Consider the following 14,426-nt stretch of genomic DNA (forward strand, 5'->3'; position numbering starts at 1 on the left):
ACCTCAGGGAAAGTCAATGGAAGAGGCATTTCTACTTTCAATCCTACATAGACGTCCCACTAGGAAGCTCAAACAATGTGGGATGATGGTATGGGTTTAAACTTTAAGAAAACAGTGCCCTTTCAAAAAGTCTTCTTCTATTGAATCAATGGAACTACCAGAACTACGGCTGCTAGAGGTTCATGTCCAGCAGGGAGCAGCCTAGCACCCCAAAGGCGCTAACTTTGGGGTCCTAGTTCACTCACTCAATGCAGTGGACTTGGTTTCTTGGAGTGGAATTAACTGAATATTGTCTTACTCGTTTAAACTTTAGCTGTATAAATTTTTGATTTTTGTAGGTTTGACCAGAGGTTGACAAAGTAGTTGCCTCAGTTCTGATGGGTTTTACATTCTTAGTGTTATAAACTGGGGAGCAGGAGAGGAGCAGAACACAAGCTTCTTGGTGACATTCACATGAGTGGCCCAGTGCCTGGAACCCAGCACCGTGTGGGAGATCCAATGCTTTCTGTTTGCTCATTAGTTGATTCCAGATGTTTGTTCTTGTTCATATCTTATATGGACGCTACACCTTAAACAACACCTTTACAAGCTTTTTTTTTTTTCTTTTCTTTTCTCTATTTTTTTTATTTTTGTGGTGAAGATCAGCCCTGAGCTAACATCCGTGCCAATCCTCCTCTTTTTGCTGAAGAAGACCGGCCCTGGGCTAACATCCGTGCCCATCTTCCTCCACTTTATACAGGACGCCGCCACAGCATGGCCTGACAAGCGGTGCGTCGGTGCGTGCCCGGGATCCGAACCCGGGCCGCGAGCAGTGGAGTGCGCGAACTTAACCACTACGCCACGGGGCCGGCCCCACAAGCTTTTTTCTTTTTAAGGAAAACATTTACATCACCTTCCCAGTAGACACACATATGTGTGTATGTGCCTTGAAATAAAAGGTTCTCAGATCACTGCTAACCTTTCTAGATGAGATGACTCTGATATAGTCTACTCCATTCCCATTTATTCAATTTCATTAACAAAGCTAGTCAATACCTATTAAATTGATTTTACAATCCACTATTGGGTCACAATCTGCAGTTTGAAAAAAACTGTGCCTAGAAAATCGAATGACTTGCCGTATCAAAACTGAAGCCCCCCAGGTCTCTCCTACTTCCTTGACTGCATGTTCTCTAAGTCCTTTAGGTGTTCCTTCCCACTGGTGTTCATTCCCAGATGCTTTCCTGGGCCAGCCATCTATTTTGCTTTTGATGGAATTTCCTCACAGATATCACCTATTCCCGTGGCTACAACTATCATTGCTACTGCAGTGATTCGTAAATATATATCCCCAACTTGGGATGCTCTCCAGAATTCTATATCTATGCTTCCCGCAGCATTCTCAATAGTTCCATGTAGCTTTGTCCCCATCATCTTGAGCTCAGCATGTCCCAAATCAAAATAATCTTCCTCTCTAGACACCTCAATTTTCCTCCTTAGTCAATTAACGGCTTTCTTCTTCTCCTGTTTACCTTGGCTAGAAATTTTAGGCTATCGTTGACTCTTCCCATTACTTTGTCTTTCATAACTAGCCTGTCATCAAATCTTGTTAATTCTTTGCCCACAACCTTCCTTCACTTTTCCATCCTTGCCGCCATACCCCCTTGATCAAAAAACTTGAATGACTTCTTATTTCCTAGGGAATTGAATCTGAACTCTTTAGAATACTGGGCTATGGCCTCAAACCTTATGTCCATCATTGTCATAAATGTGCCCTCTCCTGACTGCACGTTGATCCCCCAATTAGGAGCTGTAAAGAAATAAATATTTTCAGGTTATTCAGGAATTAACCTTACCTCTTTCACTAATATGACACTATGTGTTTTATGCCGTATAATGTCGCAGTTTGGATTAGTGTTTGTTATGTTATCATGTTATTAGGTACTTTCTAGAGGGTTGAGATCTGGGAGTCACCTTGATCTTCCTCTCAACAGCAAAGAGTAATCAAGCCATATTGATGCTGTCCTCTAAACCAATTATTCTCCAACATTACTGTGCATATGAATCATCTGTTAGAATAAAGGTTCTGATTCAGCAGGCCAGAGGAGGGCCTTGAGAGTCTGCATTTCTGTTTATCTCCCAGGAAATGCAAATCTGCTGGTGGGAGACCCAGCCTTTGAGTAAGGTGTCTCTAAGCCTCCCTTTCACCATCTCTCTCCCTTCTTCCTCCACACCACTCTTTTGGTTGGGACCCTTGTCACTTCACATCTTCCTAACTGGTCTGCCTGCTGCCTGTCTCTCCCCACCACTAGTCTACCCTCATAAACCTATTATCTAATGGATCATTCCCTCATTGGTGATATCCCCAATGCAAAAGTGCCATGCAAACCAGAAATGCAGGGTTGCCCTTATAGACCTGGCCTGTGATCTAGGACGGGGCTAGGCATTCTGCTTGGTACATCCTCATTCTTTCTGTTCATGCTACCATGGTTTCCTTCTTCTCTGCTAATCCCCTTTGATGAACTTAATGTGGCTTCTCTGCTTTTCCCAAAAATGCTGATTTTCATTTTGCCCCAGCCTAAGCCAGGCCCTGTGCACTGTAACTCCTAGATTTTCCGCACTAGCTTGGACTCCCAGCAACGCCTTCCGTGTGTTCCTTCTTAAATCCACTGTTGCCCAACTATGTGGGGTATAAAAGAGTGGGGCTGAAGAAGCAGAAAGTTGATTAGAGGAAACCGTGGTTGGGAAGGATAAATGAAGTAGTCTATCAGTGGAAACCAGCCCTCCCTTCTTCTTCTTTTTTTTTTTTTTGTGAGGAAGATCAGCCCTGAGCTAACATCCGTGCTAATCCTCCTCTTTTTGCTGAGGAAGACCGGCTCTGAGCTAACATCTATTGCCAATCCTCCTCCTTTATTTTCCCCAAAGCCCCAGTAGATAGCTGTATGTCATAGTTGCACATCCTTCTAGTTGCTGTATGTGGGACATGGCCTCACCATGGCCAGACAAGCGGTGTATCGGTGCGCGCCCGGGATCCGAACCCAGGCTGCCAGTAGCGGAGCGTGCACACTTAACTGCTAAGCCACAGGGCTGGCCCACGCCCTCCCTTCTGCCTTGCAGTTTTGTGGGTCCCACTGAGCTGGGGGTCTCCCAGCCGTGGGTTTGCATTGGGGCCTGTGAGTTTCAGGCCCTTATAGGGCCTGCTATTGCAGAACTCCCTTATAGGTTATGGGAAACGATGATGTCTCAGGTGCCTAGTTTCTATTTTATTTGTATTCATTCATTTATTATTATTATTCTTTTTTACTGCTGGCTCTATTGCCCAATACTAGATAATATATCACAAAGAGATCGTCTCTCATCAACTGGGCGGAGGCCAGGGCAGGGCAAGTGTGAGCGAGATTCTGGAGAACAATAGATGGAGAGGAAGCAGAGGTGGGACGTGAGATTCCTGGGCTTGGGGTCCCAGCTCTGCTCACACGTCTATGTAATCTTGGAAGGGTGATCCAGCCTCTTTGGCCTCAGAGGGATGCTGGGAACAGATTGTTGTTTAACAGGCTTTAAGGATAAGTTACTAGGGCTGTGCAGAATACTTCTATACTTAAAAAAAAAAAAAAAGCAAAAAGAACTCTCTGTCCTAGAATCACACCATAGTGTCCTCAATGTCTTGAAGATTTCCTCTGCCCAGTGAGTGGGTCTTTGTGTGACCTTCCCAGGCTCAGGGAACAGACTGAAGGTCACTAAGACATGGGCCAAAGGCATTTTCATTCGTATATGCCTCCCATTGCTACAAAGGCTGTGAAATTCCTCCATGACAGAAAACAATGAATTTGGAAGAAAAAAGGTGACAATCATTTTTCACCCTAAGGAACCAACCTCGCTTTGCAACGTGTGAACGCTGTCCAGTGTGTCTCCAGGGGCGTGAGTGTTTCAAGTTTGCACTGCACCGCTGCACTCAGCCTCAGGGTCTCACATCCTCCCATTCCATCCTCCAGAGTCTCCAGCGTTTCCAGGTATAAATCAGGAGACTGACAAGAGCTCTGCCCAGTATGAGCAACAGAAAAACAAGGAGCACAGTGTAGGAAGTTGGTGGAAGGTGGGAGCAAGAGGGGGAGGGGAAAAAATTTTCAGCAATAGAAGGGACTCCTGAGACCTGTTTGCAAGACGGACACTTCACTCAGTGCAATGTCTACATTGACGCCTCTTTAATGGCCAGTGGTAGAATCAATAGAATGCCTGCTACCTGGTTAATAACGGAGCAGTTAGGTGGCAGCAATGAGCAAGCCGGCTAGGGGATCCATGGGCTGACAAAAAGACCACTGAACATTGACTTTTTCACTTTTCTTTCTTTTTCCCCAGGGCAGCCACTGAAGTTCTGGCAGCATTGCTGAAATCCAGTAAGCACCTCTTTTGAAAAGCGGTTATTTCTTTCCCCTCTTAGTTCAGTGAAAGATATTCTTCTGTCTCCAGGGCTCATTTTCAACTTGGAAGGCAACAGAGCCATTCCGGGATCTTTGGGGTGAGATGGAGAATATTATGGCTGTTCCAAGCACAGGGCTGCGAAGGCAGAGTTAATATCTCTCTTCATATGTGCGTGCCCGTACATAATGCCACCAAGACATTGACTCTAAAGGAAGTATGCTGTGTATCTCAGACCTGGGGTACTCTAGTTCCTTCTAACAGGACCAGCAGCCATCAAGGACTGTTGGAATAAACTCCAGGTTCGAGTGCGCAAGTCCTATGGAAGAAAAGGTTATGACAGTGGGTGGGAAGTAGGATTCTTGCGTTTGGTTGCCAACTCAGCTCATGACTCTGTATTCTTGGGCAGGGCTGTTGGGAATTGCTTGGAAAGTGTAGATGCTGGTAAATTTATATTAAAAAGTTGGCTCTTTTCTCAGTTACTTGAGTGATTGCAAAAGAATAGCTCTGGGGCTCTGAATAATTTGAGGATTTTTTTTTTTTTGCCTAGTAGACCTAGCCTAATTATGTTGGGAGTCAATTTCCTGTGTGCAATATGATAGAAGGCACAGGCACTTGGGAGTAAGGAAGTCTTAATGTTTTTATTTTTTTCTCCTCCTTACCTCTTCATCTATTTTAATTTGGCACCTTGGAAACCAGCCGCTTCAATTGTGATATTTCTTTCTCTATAGGGAGCCCAAGGCCTGTGGGTAATAGGTGAACTTTAATAAAACTTATAAATAAATAAATAAAAATAAAAAATACCTTCTCCTCCCAACCATATATCTCTGTCAGCTATAGGCAGAGAGAAAGAGCCATATCACATAGTGCGTCTCTTTGTAGATGGAAGAAAAAAAATTGTACCTTGGGTTCATTTGTTTTATTGGAACTTGATACCATATGCAAGTCTATCCACAGCTTTCTGACCTGCAGGTGGAGTCAAGGTGGTTAGAGAGGTTGGGGGTGCAGAGTGAGAGGTTATGAAGCCCTTGAGACAGGAGGACGTGGAAAAGTGTTACCTGTGGGTTATGGGGAGAGAACAGTTCATCCTTAAGACTGAACTTTCCTCAGGTTTGACTTCTTGATTCTTATTATTTACCTGCTCACTCTGGCTCCCAATTGTAAGGCCAGGTGTTTGAGGAAACAAGGTGAGGGAGTTCTTGGGTGGCAGGAAGTAATGTTGCTGAGAACGGCTGGGTAAGCCAGCCTGTGAATGCCGCGCCTTGGGAAAGGAGCTCTCCCTGTAACGCCCCAGCCCTGCCTTGGCAGTAGAGGCCTTGATGTTTCACAAGGAGAGAGCCCTGAGAGCTGAGAAAGGCTGGCGTACCTTCTACATGCACACACACCTTTCTCAGTCTGTAAGCTTAAAGTTGAGTGTCCTGATATACAATGTACCTGCCATGTGTAAAAATCTGAAAGTAGTCACATGCCATTTATTAACTATTTCCACATGCAATGTGATGTGTGGGCCCACAAGAAACCACCAGCCAGTGCAAATACTGACTACTTCAGGCTTAGAACATTTAGCTGGGTTTTCAATGCACTGGCTGTGCTTAGCAAACTAAGCATGCTGTGCTGGGGCACGGCTTTTAGAGTTTCTGACTTCTCCTCTCCCTTTAGAGCTCAGCTCAGATGCCATTTCCTCTGAAAAAACTTTCCCTGACTAGAAGACCAGGTTGGATGCCCCTCCTCTGTGCTCCCATCGGCTCTCCCATCTCAGCATTGATTACACTATATTAAAATTGCTGTTGTCCATCTCTCTTAGCCGACTGCAAACTATCACAGGAAAGGGTCATCTTTGTTGATCATCGTGTTACTTGCATCAGCATAATAAAGAGCCTGAAATATATATTTGTGGACTAAACTTTCAGATGAATGAATGATTTCTAATATTTACATGTATTTAAATGGCAATACCACTCCCTAATACCTAAATCCAACAACCCATGCATAGAACATTTGTAGTTCTAATCTCTATTTACTACACTAATAGACTATTAGGGAGCTGATAGCCTGCTGCCTTCTGCATATAAGACAGGTTTTATTGTCCCATTAGAAGAATATATCGGGTTATTTGCTGATTATGCTGAGCTGTCAACACAGACTTTGGTCTGGACCTTACGTTCTTTACAATAGGAGAGAGCTGGATGAGAGGTTCTTTAACATTTTTTCTACCATGAAATACTCAGCCTTAATGTTTACCAGGGTTTCTCAACCTCGACACTATTGCATTTTGGACTGGATAGTTCTTAGTTGTTGAGGACTGTACTGTGCATTTCAGGATGTTTCAGCAGCATCCCTGGCCTTGACTCACCAGATGCAATAGCACCCCCGGTTGCAATGAACAAAATTGTCTCTAGACACTGACAAATGTCCCCTGGGAGGTCAAAACTGCCTCCTGTTGAGAATCACTGATGTACATTTGACCACACACATGAGCTGAAGCCCATTCAAGGTTTCAACTGACCACTCCCCAAATACCTTTATTGGTATTTCATAGAATGCCCTTTTTGCATAATTGATCTTGAAGCTTCCCCAGTGCTGGCATCATTTCTATGGGTTCAAAAGAAGTAAGAAAGTCATTATGAACATGCAGCAATTATTTGAGAAGGAGCAAGTTCTAGAGATCTAGAGGAGGGCGAATAGATTCCACTACAAATGCCAACTCCCATGTGTGGGTAGAAGGATTCTGAGATCATATTTGAGCTCAGCAGGAAAGAGGGCTGTGTTTAAACAGCAGAATCTATCATGGATTTGGGGAGGAGCAGTTACAGCACAGCAGGTAATTGCCATCTTTGTTCCACCAGCCTAACCAAAATGTTGCATGGCATGAAGGATCTGGGTATGGATGGTACCACTCCACTTAGGCTGGGATTGCTGGGGGGAGATGAGTGTCATGGAATTCTCTAGTTCCTTTCTATTGTCTTCATGCAGAGTTAAGACCTGACGTGGAATGTCTGTTAATTTGGATCCCAGATGAGTTCATGTCAGCTGAACCGAAATGCAGGAAATCAATTTCTGTTGAAAATTCAAAACCTCAACTTCTGGCACTGATATCTGGGAGTGTTTATATGGACCTTTAGGCACATTAAAGGCACATTCCTTTTAGCTGTTGATTATTCTGGCCTTGATGCTTGCTTGTCAGTATAAAAGTTGGCCATTGTAGTAGATCTCTGTAATTGTGTTACAAAAGGAAAGCATTCTGCAGTCAAAATAAAGCCAGAAGGACATATCTATTACCTTGGAGACAGTCAGTATTCCTGTGACAGTAAACAGCAGTGGGCTTGGAATCTGAGGTCAACAAAGCCCTTCAAGTAGTGGGTGGTTAGGGGCAATCCCCACCAGTAACAGGAAAAGCAGGACTGAGAGATCTGGGAGACTTGAAGCCCTCCCTCACCACAAAAAGAAAGAGCTCCTGGTCACATTAGGACGATTTCGTTATTTTGCCTCAGTCGTTTCTTCCATCAAGTAGCTACTGCACAAGAAGCCAATGGAGGGTGAGTGGATGGCAGCAGGAGAAAAATGAACCAAAAGACCTCTCTTATCTCTTTCCCTTCCTGAGAAATAGCAGCATAAGCTTAAAAGTTCCAAGCCTCTTTCCCAGTATTCTTTGCAATTTAGGATCCTAAAACTCATTGCTCATTCAAAGGTCATTTTTGTGTGTACACGGGCTAGAACGGCCTAATCCAAATCCCATACCTTCCATCATATCAGTTCCCCTCCTCTCTACTCACACATCTGACTTACATTTGCCTGTATTAAAAGTTTTGCCCTTTTATGCTTTACCCTAAGCAAAAACATTTAGCTTTTTATTACTGAAACTTAATAAAGCTTTGATTAAGAAATAGTGCTTCTTCTATTGCAGGCAATTTTTTTTCTCTAATAAATCAAAACATATTGTCTTTTGTCTCTATCCCTCTTGCTATCTGCCTCCACTCTGCCTTTCTCATCTCTGTCTCTATCTCTGCCTGTATGTCTGTCTCTTTTTCTTTTGTCCTCATCTTCTTCCCCTTTTCTCATTGTCCCCTCCACCTTTTCCCCTTTCTTTTTGCTCCCTAACACCTCTTCCATGAGCATTAGGTATAAATGCAGTTTAGAAAAATTGCAGCCTGGAAGGGCCACGCGAATGAGTGTGTGGCGATGGGATTATGCCTGATTTGTCCTGGCTCCAGTGATGAATCTTCAAATAATGCCTCGGTAGTAACCTTGCTGCCCAGATTTAAAGGTCATATTCTTGCAACAAGGAAACACCTGACACACCTTTTGGTTCAGGCCCTAAATCTTAATAAGGGAATGATGGGTCTACTTCAGACTACTCTCCCACTGAAGAATTTGCATTTAGAGGAGTCTGGAAGTTTGGAGAAGTGGGGGGATGGGGAGGGAGTTGGGAATAGGAGTAAGTTAGTAAAGGAAGGGAGATAGAGAAGAAAGGAGGAAGGGAGAGATGCAAGAGAGCTAATGGGAAGTTTGGCAGGAAGAGGAGACTCCTCACTGATCTTCCTGGATAATGCTCTGTCTGGCTGGCTCTCGAGGACAGCCATCAGCCTGTTGCTGTGGGAGAATAGGAAGGGAGGGCCTCCCAGTGCTAGAGCCCTGATCACGTACAGACATCCTCATGCTCTCAGCGGTTGTGGCCTGGCACACAGCAATGCAGTGACCAAGAGGGCATGATGGCTAGAGAGTTGCTCTACTGCAAAACGTCAAAGAATGGGCCATTTCTGAGATGCACCAAACTGAGGCTTTTGTAGGAATTCTGGGAGTTCCAAGGAATTCTCAAAAAGGCAATTTATGTTTTAGGATGGTTGGCATTGTGATTCCTGTAATCTTATGACCATACACAAGTAGCAGTGGGTCAGCACAGCCTTCACGGGACTCACATGTACAACCTGTGTTCCCACAAGGCCTGGAATCTGTCCTCCTGGCTTCAGGGCCTCTGACCTGCCTTGAAAAGCATGGTGCCCCAAGGTTCTGTCCACATAGTGTGTTTCCCCTTCAGTTTCCAGATGAAGACCATGGAGTCAGACTATTAGAGCTGGAAAAGACCCTCAGGGATCCTTAGAGCAGTGGTATTCAAACTTTTTTTTTTTTTTTGAGTAGAGAGCAAAGAGCCCAGTCTGTCCATCTCCCATTGGTTCTCCCACAAGGTGGCCTCTGAGACACATTTACAAAAATATAGGGCTCCTGAGAACCCAGAAAACTATTCATCTTTTTTCAAATGGAAATATATTTGATATATAACATTGTGAAAATTTAACACATGCTGATTTGATACATTTATATATTGTAATCTGATTGCCTTTATAGTGATAATTTGTACCTCTATCATGTCACATAATTATCATTTCTTTTTAGTGGTTGGAATAATTGAGATGTAGTCTCTTAGCAAGTTGGATGATTATAATACAATGTTGTCTCTATCCCAGAAAACTGTTGGTCTTGTCTACCCCCTCCTCATTTTCACACGCAGAAACTGAGTCAGAGAGAGGGAATGACCCACCCAGACCTGTGAGATTTGAAGGCTTCCTGTCCAGCTAACTCCGGCACCTTCTTCATCTCTCAGCACAATTATCTCTGTCAGAGGTCTTCTCTGAATACAACCCAACGCCCCCCTCTGCCCAGCATTAGGTTCCTTGTTAAACTTTCCACAGAACCCTATATTTATGCTTCTAAGAACTAACCATACTGTAATCAATGACTCCTGTATTTTTGCATATGTGTCCGTATATATGCATTTTCGTGTATGTATGTATGTATTTGTCCTACCGGGTGCAGCTCCACCAGGGCTGGGGTCCCTACCATATCATTGGGCTCTGCCCGGAGGAGCTGCTAACACACTCGTGTTGACTACGGAAGGATTCCAGTTTCCTGACTTAAGCCTCATACATTTACTTTCAATATGCCTGAGTGAGGAAGCCAGCCTAATTTCTGTCCCTGGAAAGAATCATACTGTGGTTTGATTATAGATTTCTCTTTGTCCACCATAACTTCTGGAGAAGCATGCAGTATATTTCTGTGATGAGCTAAAAATCTGCTTCAAGTAATATTGATAGTTTTTTGCGTTTGTCACACGGGGACGGGCTGCTGTGATTGACTTTATATGAATGTAGAATAGCAAGCTACATCCATCACACTGTTGGATTGAAATGACAACACAGCATCTGCCGTTTACTGAGTTCTTAGTGTGTCTGCCACTGTATATACATTTAGCCTGGCAAGGAGGTATTATAACCCCTATTTTACAGGTGTAAGAACTGAGGTTTGGAAAGCTTAAGTAACGCACACAGCTTGCACAGGCTGTAGAGCTTACTGCTAGTCTCCAGATGCCTGGGGCCCGAGCCCTGTGCCTACCAAGAAGAGATTAACGAGGGTGGGTTTATTTAGCCCAAAGAAGATAAGGCCAAGAGCTGAAAGGAAGCTGAATAAATACTTTCTAAGTATCAAAAGGATTTTTTTTGGGTGGGAGCATCTGTCATTTAGTTCAGAAAAGAGCATTATACGGTCCACTCCATATAAGCATCGGAATGGGACCTGGTGAGAGGTGCCCAACACACCAGCGTGGCTGTGCGAGGGGCCAGAGCCTCTGCTGTGCGGCTGAGCATCAGGCGAGGCTGATGGATGGTGGGGTGAGGGAGAGGAAGGGAACAGGCACCAGAAGGGTTACAGAATTCTGTTATGTCATGCCACGTTCAATTTGGCACATTGCATTTTTTTCTTGGCTCAAAGTTTAGTCCTCTCTGCCAAATACTTTTGTCTTTCACATGAGTACATAAAATATTTTAAAAAGTTTGAGCTGAAAGGATACTACCTGCCCGCCTTGCCGTGCTGCCCTGCCTGCTTTGTCAGACCGGTAGTTGGGCGGGCTGACTGAGAGTGGCCAGACAGCAGCACATGTAGTTCCTCTTCCTGCCATGTGGTGGTGCTGTTCTTTCAGTTATCTTGGCCGCACTGAGTCCAATATTTATTTTCGGTGAGTAATTTGTTTATCAGGAGGTTATTTTAATCTAATTTTGGCCATGTTTGCTGTTCCACACTATCTGTGCTTCCCAGGGTTAGCGGCTTGCATGTCTTGAAGGAAATTAGCTGAAGATGGTCTCAGAGGCATTTGCTCAGCCGTTATTTAAGGGAGTCGGGAGGAGGCAGGGTGAGGGGAGCCCGAGGTTGGAAAAGCCGCCAGAATGGGTTGCATTCCCAGTGCTGTTAGCCTGATTGAGCGGGACTCACGGAGGGCTGGGAGTATCCCGAGCAGCTGTTTTGAGGGCTGCCTCTGGTAAACAGCAGCAATCTTGCAGGTACCTTTCCCCATCTCCCTTGGACTCTTCCGATAACCTGTATCTTCCCCGTCTTCCTGCCAAGACCAAATACTGCACCACTTAAGGAAGGTCTTCCCGCAGCCCACACGCATCCCTCACCCCATTGGTAATATGTTTCATGAACTGTTTCCTGCGAGCCCTCAAGAAGTGGCAAGAAGGGTGGGGAGTTGGAAGAGAAGCACTGCTCGTTAGAGTACCTTCACTGGATAATGATCACGACTATTAATTACAGAGCACTGGCACTTGCCAGGCGTTTACATTCCCATTTTATACACAAGGAAGGTGTAGTGAGGGGAGGTTAATGATCTTTCCCAAGGTCCCACGAGTGGTAAGTGGAAAGTTAAAATTTGAACTCAGTCGTGACTGTCTCCCAAGCAGAAAGCCTTCCTATTTCAAAGATGATTCCCACCCTCCACTCAGAGTCAGGAAGCCTGGACTCTGTTGGTGGGCTCTATGACCTTAAAGTAGTTCTTTGTTACTGCACTTGACTTCGGTTTGGTTTTCCAAGAATGGGAGAGCTGCCCAAGATGGGTAGTTTGAGAATTCTTTTGTAGAAGAACTTTCCTTAAAACAGTGAATTCTTATGAGGAAATGACGCATCTAAGGTAGCAAAACTGAGAGCAGAAGTGGAAGACCCCAGTGAATGACAGCCTGGCCTTTCCCTTGCCACCTCCCCTTTCCCCTGACTGACACTGAGAAACTTCCATAGAAGTTCCTTAGGGCTCCGAGGAATCAAGTCTGAAAACCTCTGAAATAAGTATTCTCATGGGACGCTTTCAGAGTTGTCTGTTGTCTGAGATTATAATTTACAGATGGGCAGATGCATCTTTAGGAGGTTTGAAAAATGTGCTTGTTTTTACTATATGGTGACCCTAAGGAAGAGCTAGTGAGGTTTGACTGAGTGAGAGATCCAAAATGTTGTATGCATCCTCGAGCCCTAGTCAAGTAACTTTTGAGTCTCTTGGGATTAAGATGCCTAATTGAACAAACTGAACCTAATTAAATGAGGGAAGTCAGCTTCCAGTGGGGATTATGATGGTTGGTAGTAGGGGCAAGATGATGAACCACCTTCCCGAGATGGCCAGGGTGTTCAGAGGCACCCACATGGGGTCTAACAGCTGTGGACGGTGGTGTTGAGTTTTTCCTGCCTGACACAAAACTGTTGGCTACATAAAATATTGTTGTAATAAAATTGCAACTAATCCTGGTTGTTACATCCAAGTAGGATATTGTCTTTTACCTGGGATCATGATCCTGTTCTCTGGTGCTGGTTTAAGACTGAGTTCTACTCTGGGGCTTTCCCTCTGGCCTGATTATCTGCCGGTAGGTCTGAGCCATAATGTTGCTTTGACAACAGTGTGAATGTGTTCAAGGAGGCTCAGGATTGTGCATGAAGGTGGTGTGTGTTTGCTAAAAGCTCAAACCTCTTACTCTTTGAAAGGACAAGACCTGGTGCAGAATGGTGTTTGCACAGTGGTCGCAATGCTGGCTCTCAGGAGACTGTGGATTCACATTGTGGCCGTGCTGGGCGCGTTCCTTAATGACTGTGTGCTACGGCTTCCCCATGAGTGAGGCAGGGAAAATGACACCGTCCAAGGACAGCTAGTAAGATTTGAACAAGATGATGGGTATGTAGTGGGAGTACAGTGCTAGATCTTAGTAAATCTCTGTGAGGATCAACTCTCCTTTTATGATTGCCACCACTTGGAAAATCCTGGGAGTTTCAGGTTTTGGTCGTTCGAGGGCATAAAGCCTGTTGCCATGTAAATTCATCTCCCGACATCTCCCTGAGCATTGGATGACACAGAGATAGTTGTTTTCAGTGTCTGTCTTCCCTCTAGAAGCTTTTTCCATAAAAGGGGGAAGTAAATCAACAAATGCAGCAGATTCCTTCCGTTGAGTTGACCCATGTGCACTAACATTGTTTTCATTCTGGGGAATCAGAGGTTAACATCCAGGATTGCTGAGCTCTAAATGTTTTAGATTTTAGACCTTGTATCATCCTGGCATAATGAATGACTGGCTATGGATTGACAAAGATAAAGTATCACAAAGATTTAAAGCGATAGACAAAAAGATAAACATCTTACGGCTCTGAAGGTGCACGGTAGCTTCTTCATCACATTCAGGATTGACTGTACAATTATTTGTTTATGTCAAGTGTAAGCCAGGTGCTTCTATAGACTTCTAGTCGTGGCAGTTTACAAAGCACCTTTTCATTTATTATCTCATTTAATCTTCACTGTAGCTCTGTAAGACAGGTAAATATTTAACCATTCTATAGCAGTCGTTCTCAACATGAGTGATTTTGCTGCCAAGAGAGCATTTAACAAGGTCTGGACACATTTTTTGTTGTCACACCTGCGGGGATGGGGGTGCTCCTGGCATCTAGTGGGTAGAGGCCAGGATGCTGCTAAACGTCCTACAACGCACAGGGCAGCCTCCCTCCCACCCCAAAATAAGATCCAGCCCCAAATGCCAATGGTATGAGTTTGAGAAACTGGAAACTGTTCTATAGAGAAAACATTAAGGCTCAAAGAGGTTGGCTGACTTGCCCAAGATTGTGCAATATGTACTTGGCATATTGAGACTAAAATCCATCCTTTCATTTCACTACCAGAGGGTTTCAAATCTTTAATTTTTTTTAAAGAAATAAAACAGTTTGTTTTAATTTTTAGATGA

General features: G+C 44.3%; 1 protein-coding gene across 1 annotated transcript in view; it reads left to right on the top strand.

Moving 5' to 3' along the window:
- Window positions 1–14,426, top strand: part of AGBL1 (AGBL carboxypeptidase 1) — a 360,790-nt gene that overhangs the window by 68,440 nt on the left and 277,924 nt on the right. Inside the window, exon 5 of the mRNA XM_014788670.2 lies at window positions 4,336–4,373. Within this exon, the coding sequence (XP_014644156.2) occupies window positions 4,336–4,373 (38 nt within the window). The remainder of the gene's footprint in view (window positions 1–4,335; window positions 4,374–14,426) is intronic.

This window comes from Ceratotherium simum, chromosome 3 (genome assembly GCF_057802395.1).
Source record: "Ceratotherium simum simum isolate JZ-2026a chromosome 3, ASM5780239v1, whole genome shotgun sequence".
NCBI lineage: Eukaryota > Metazoa > Chordata > Mammalia > Perissodactyla > Rhinocerotidae > Ceratotherium > Ceratotherium simum.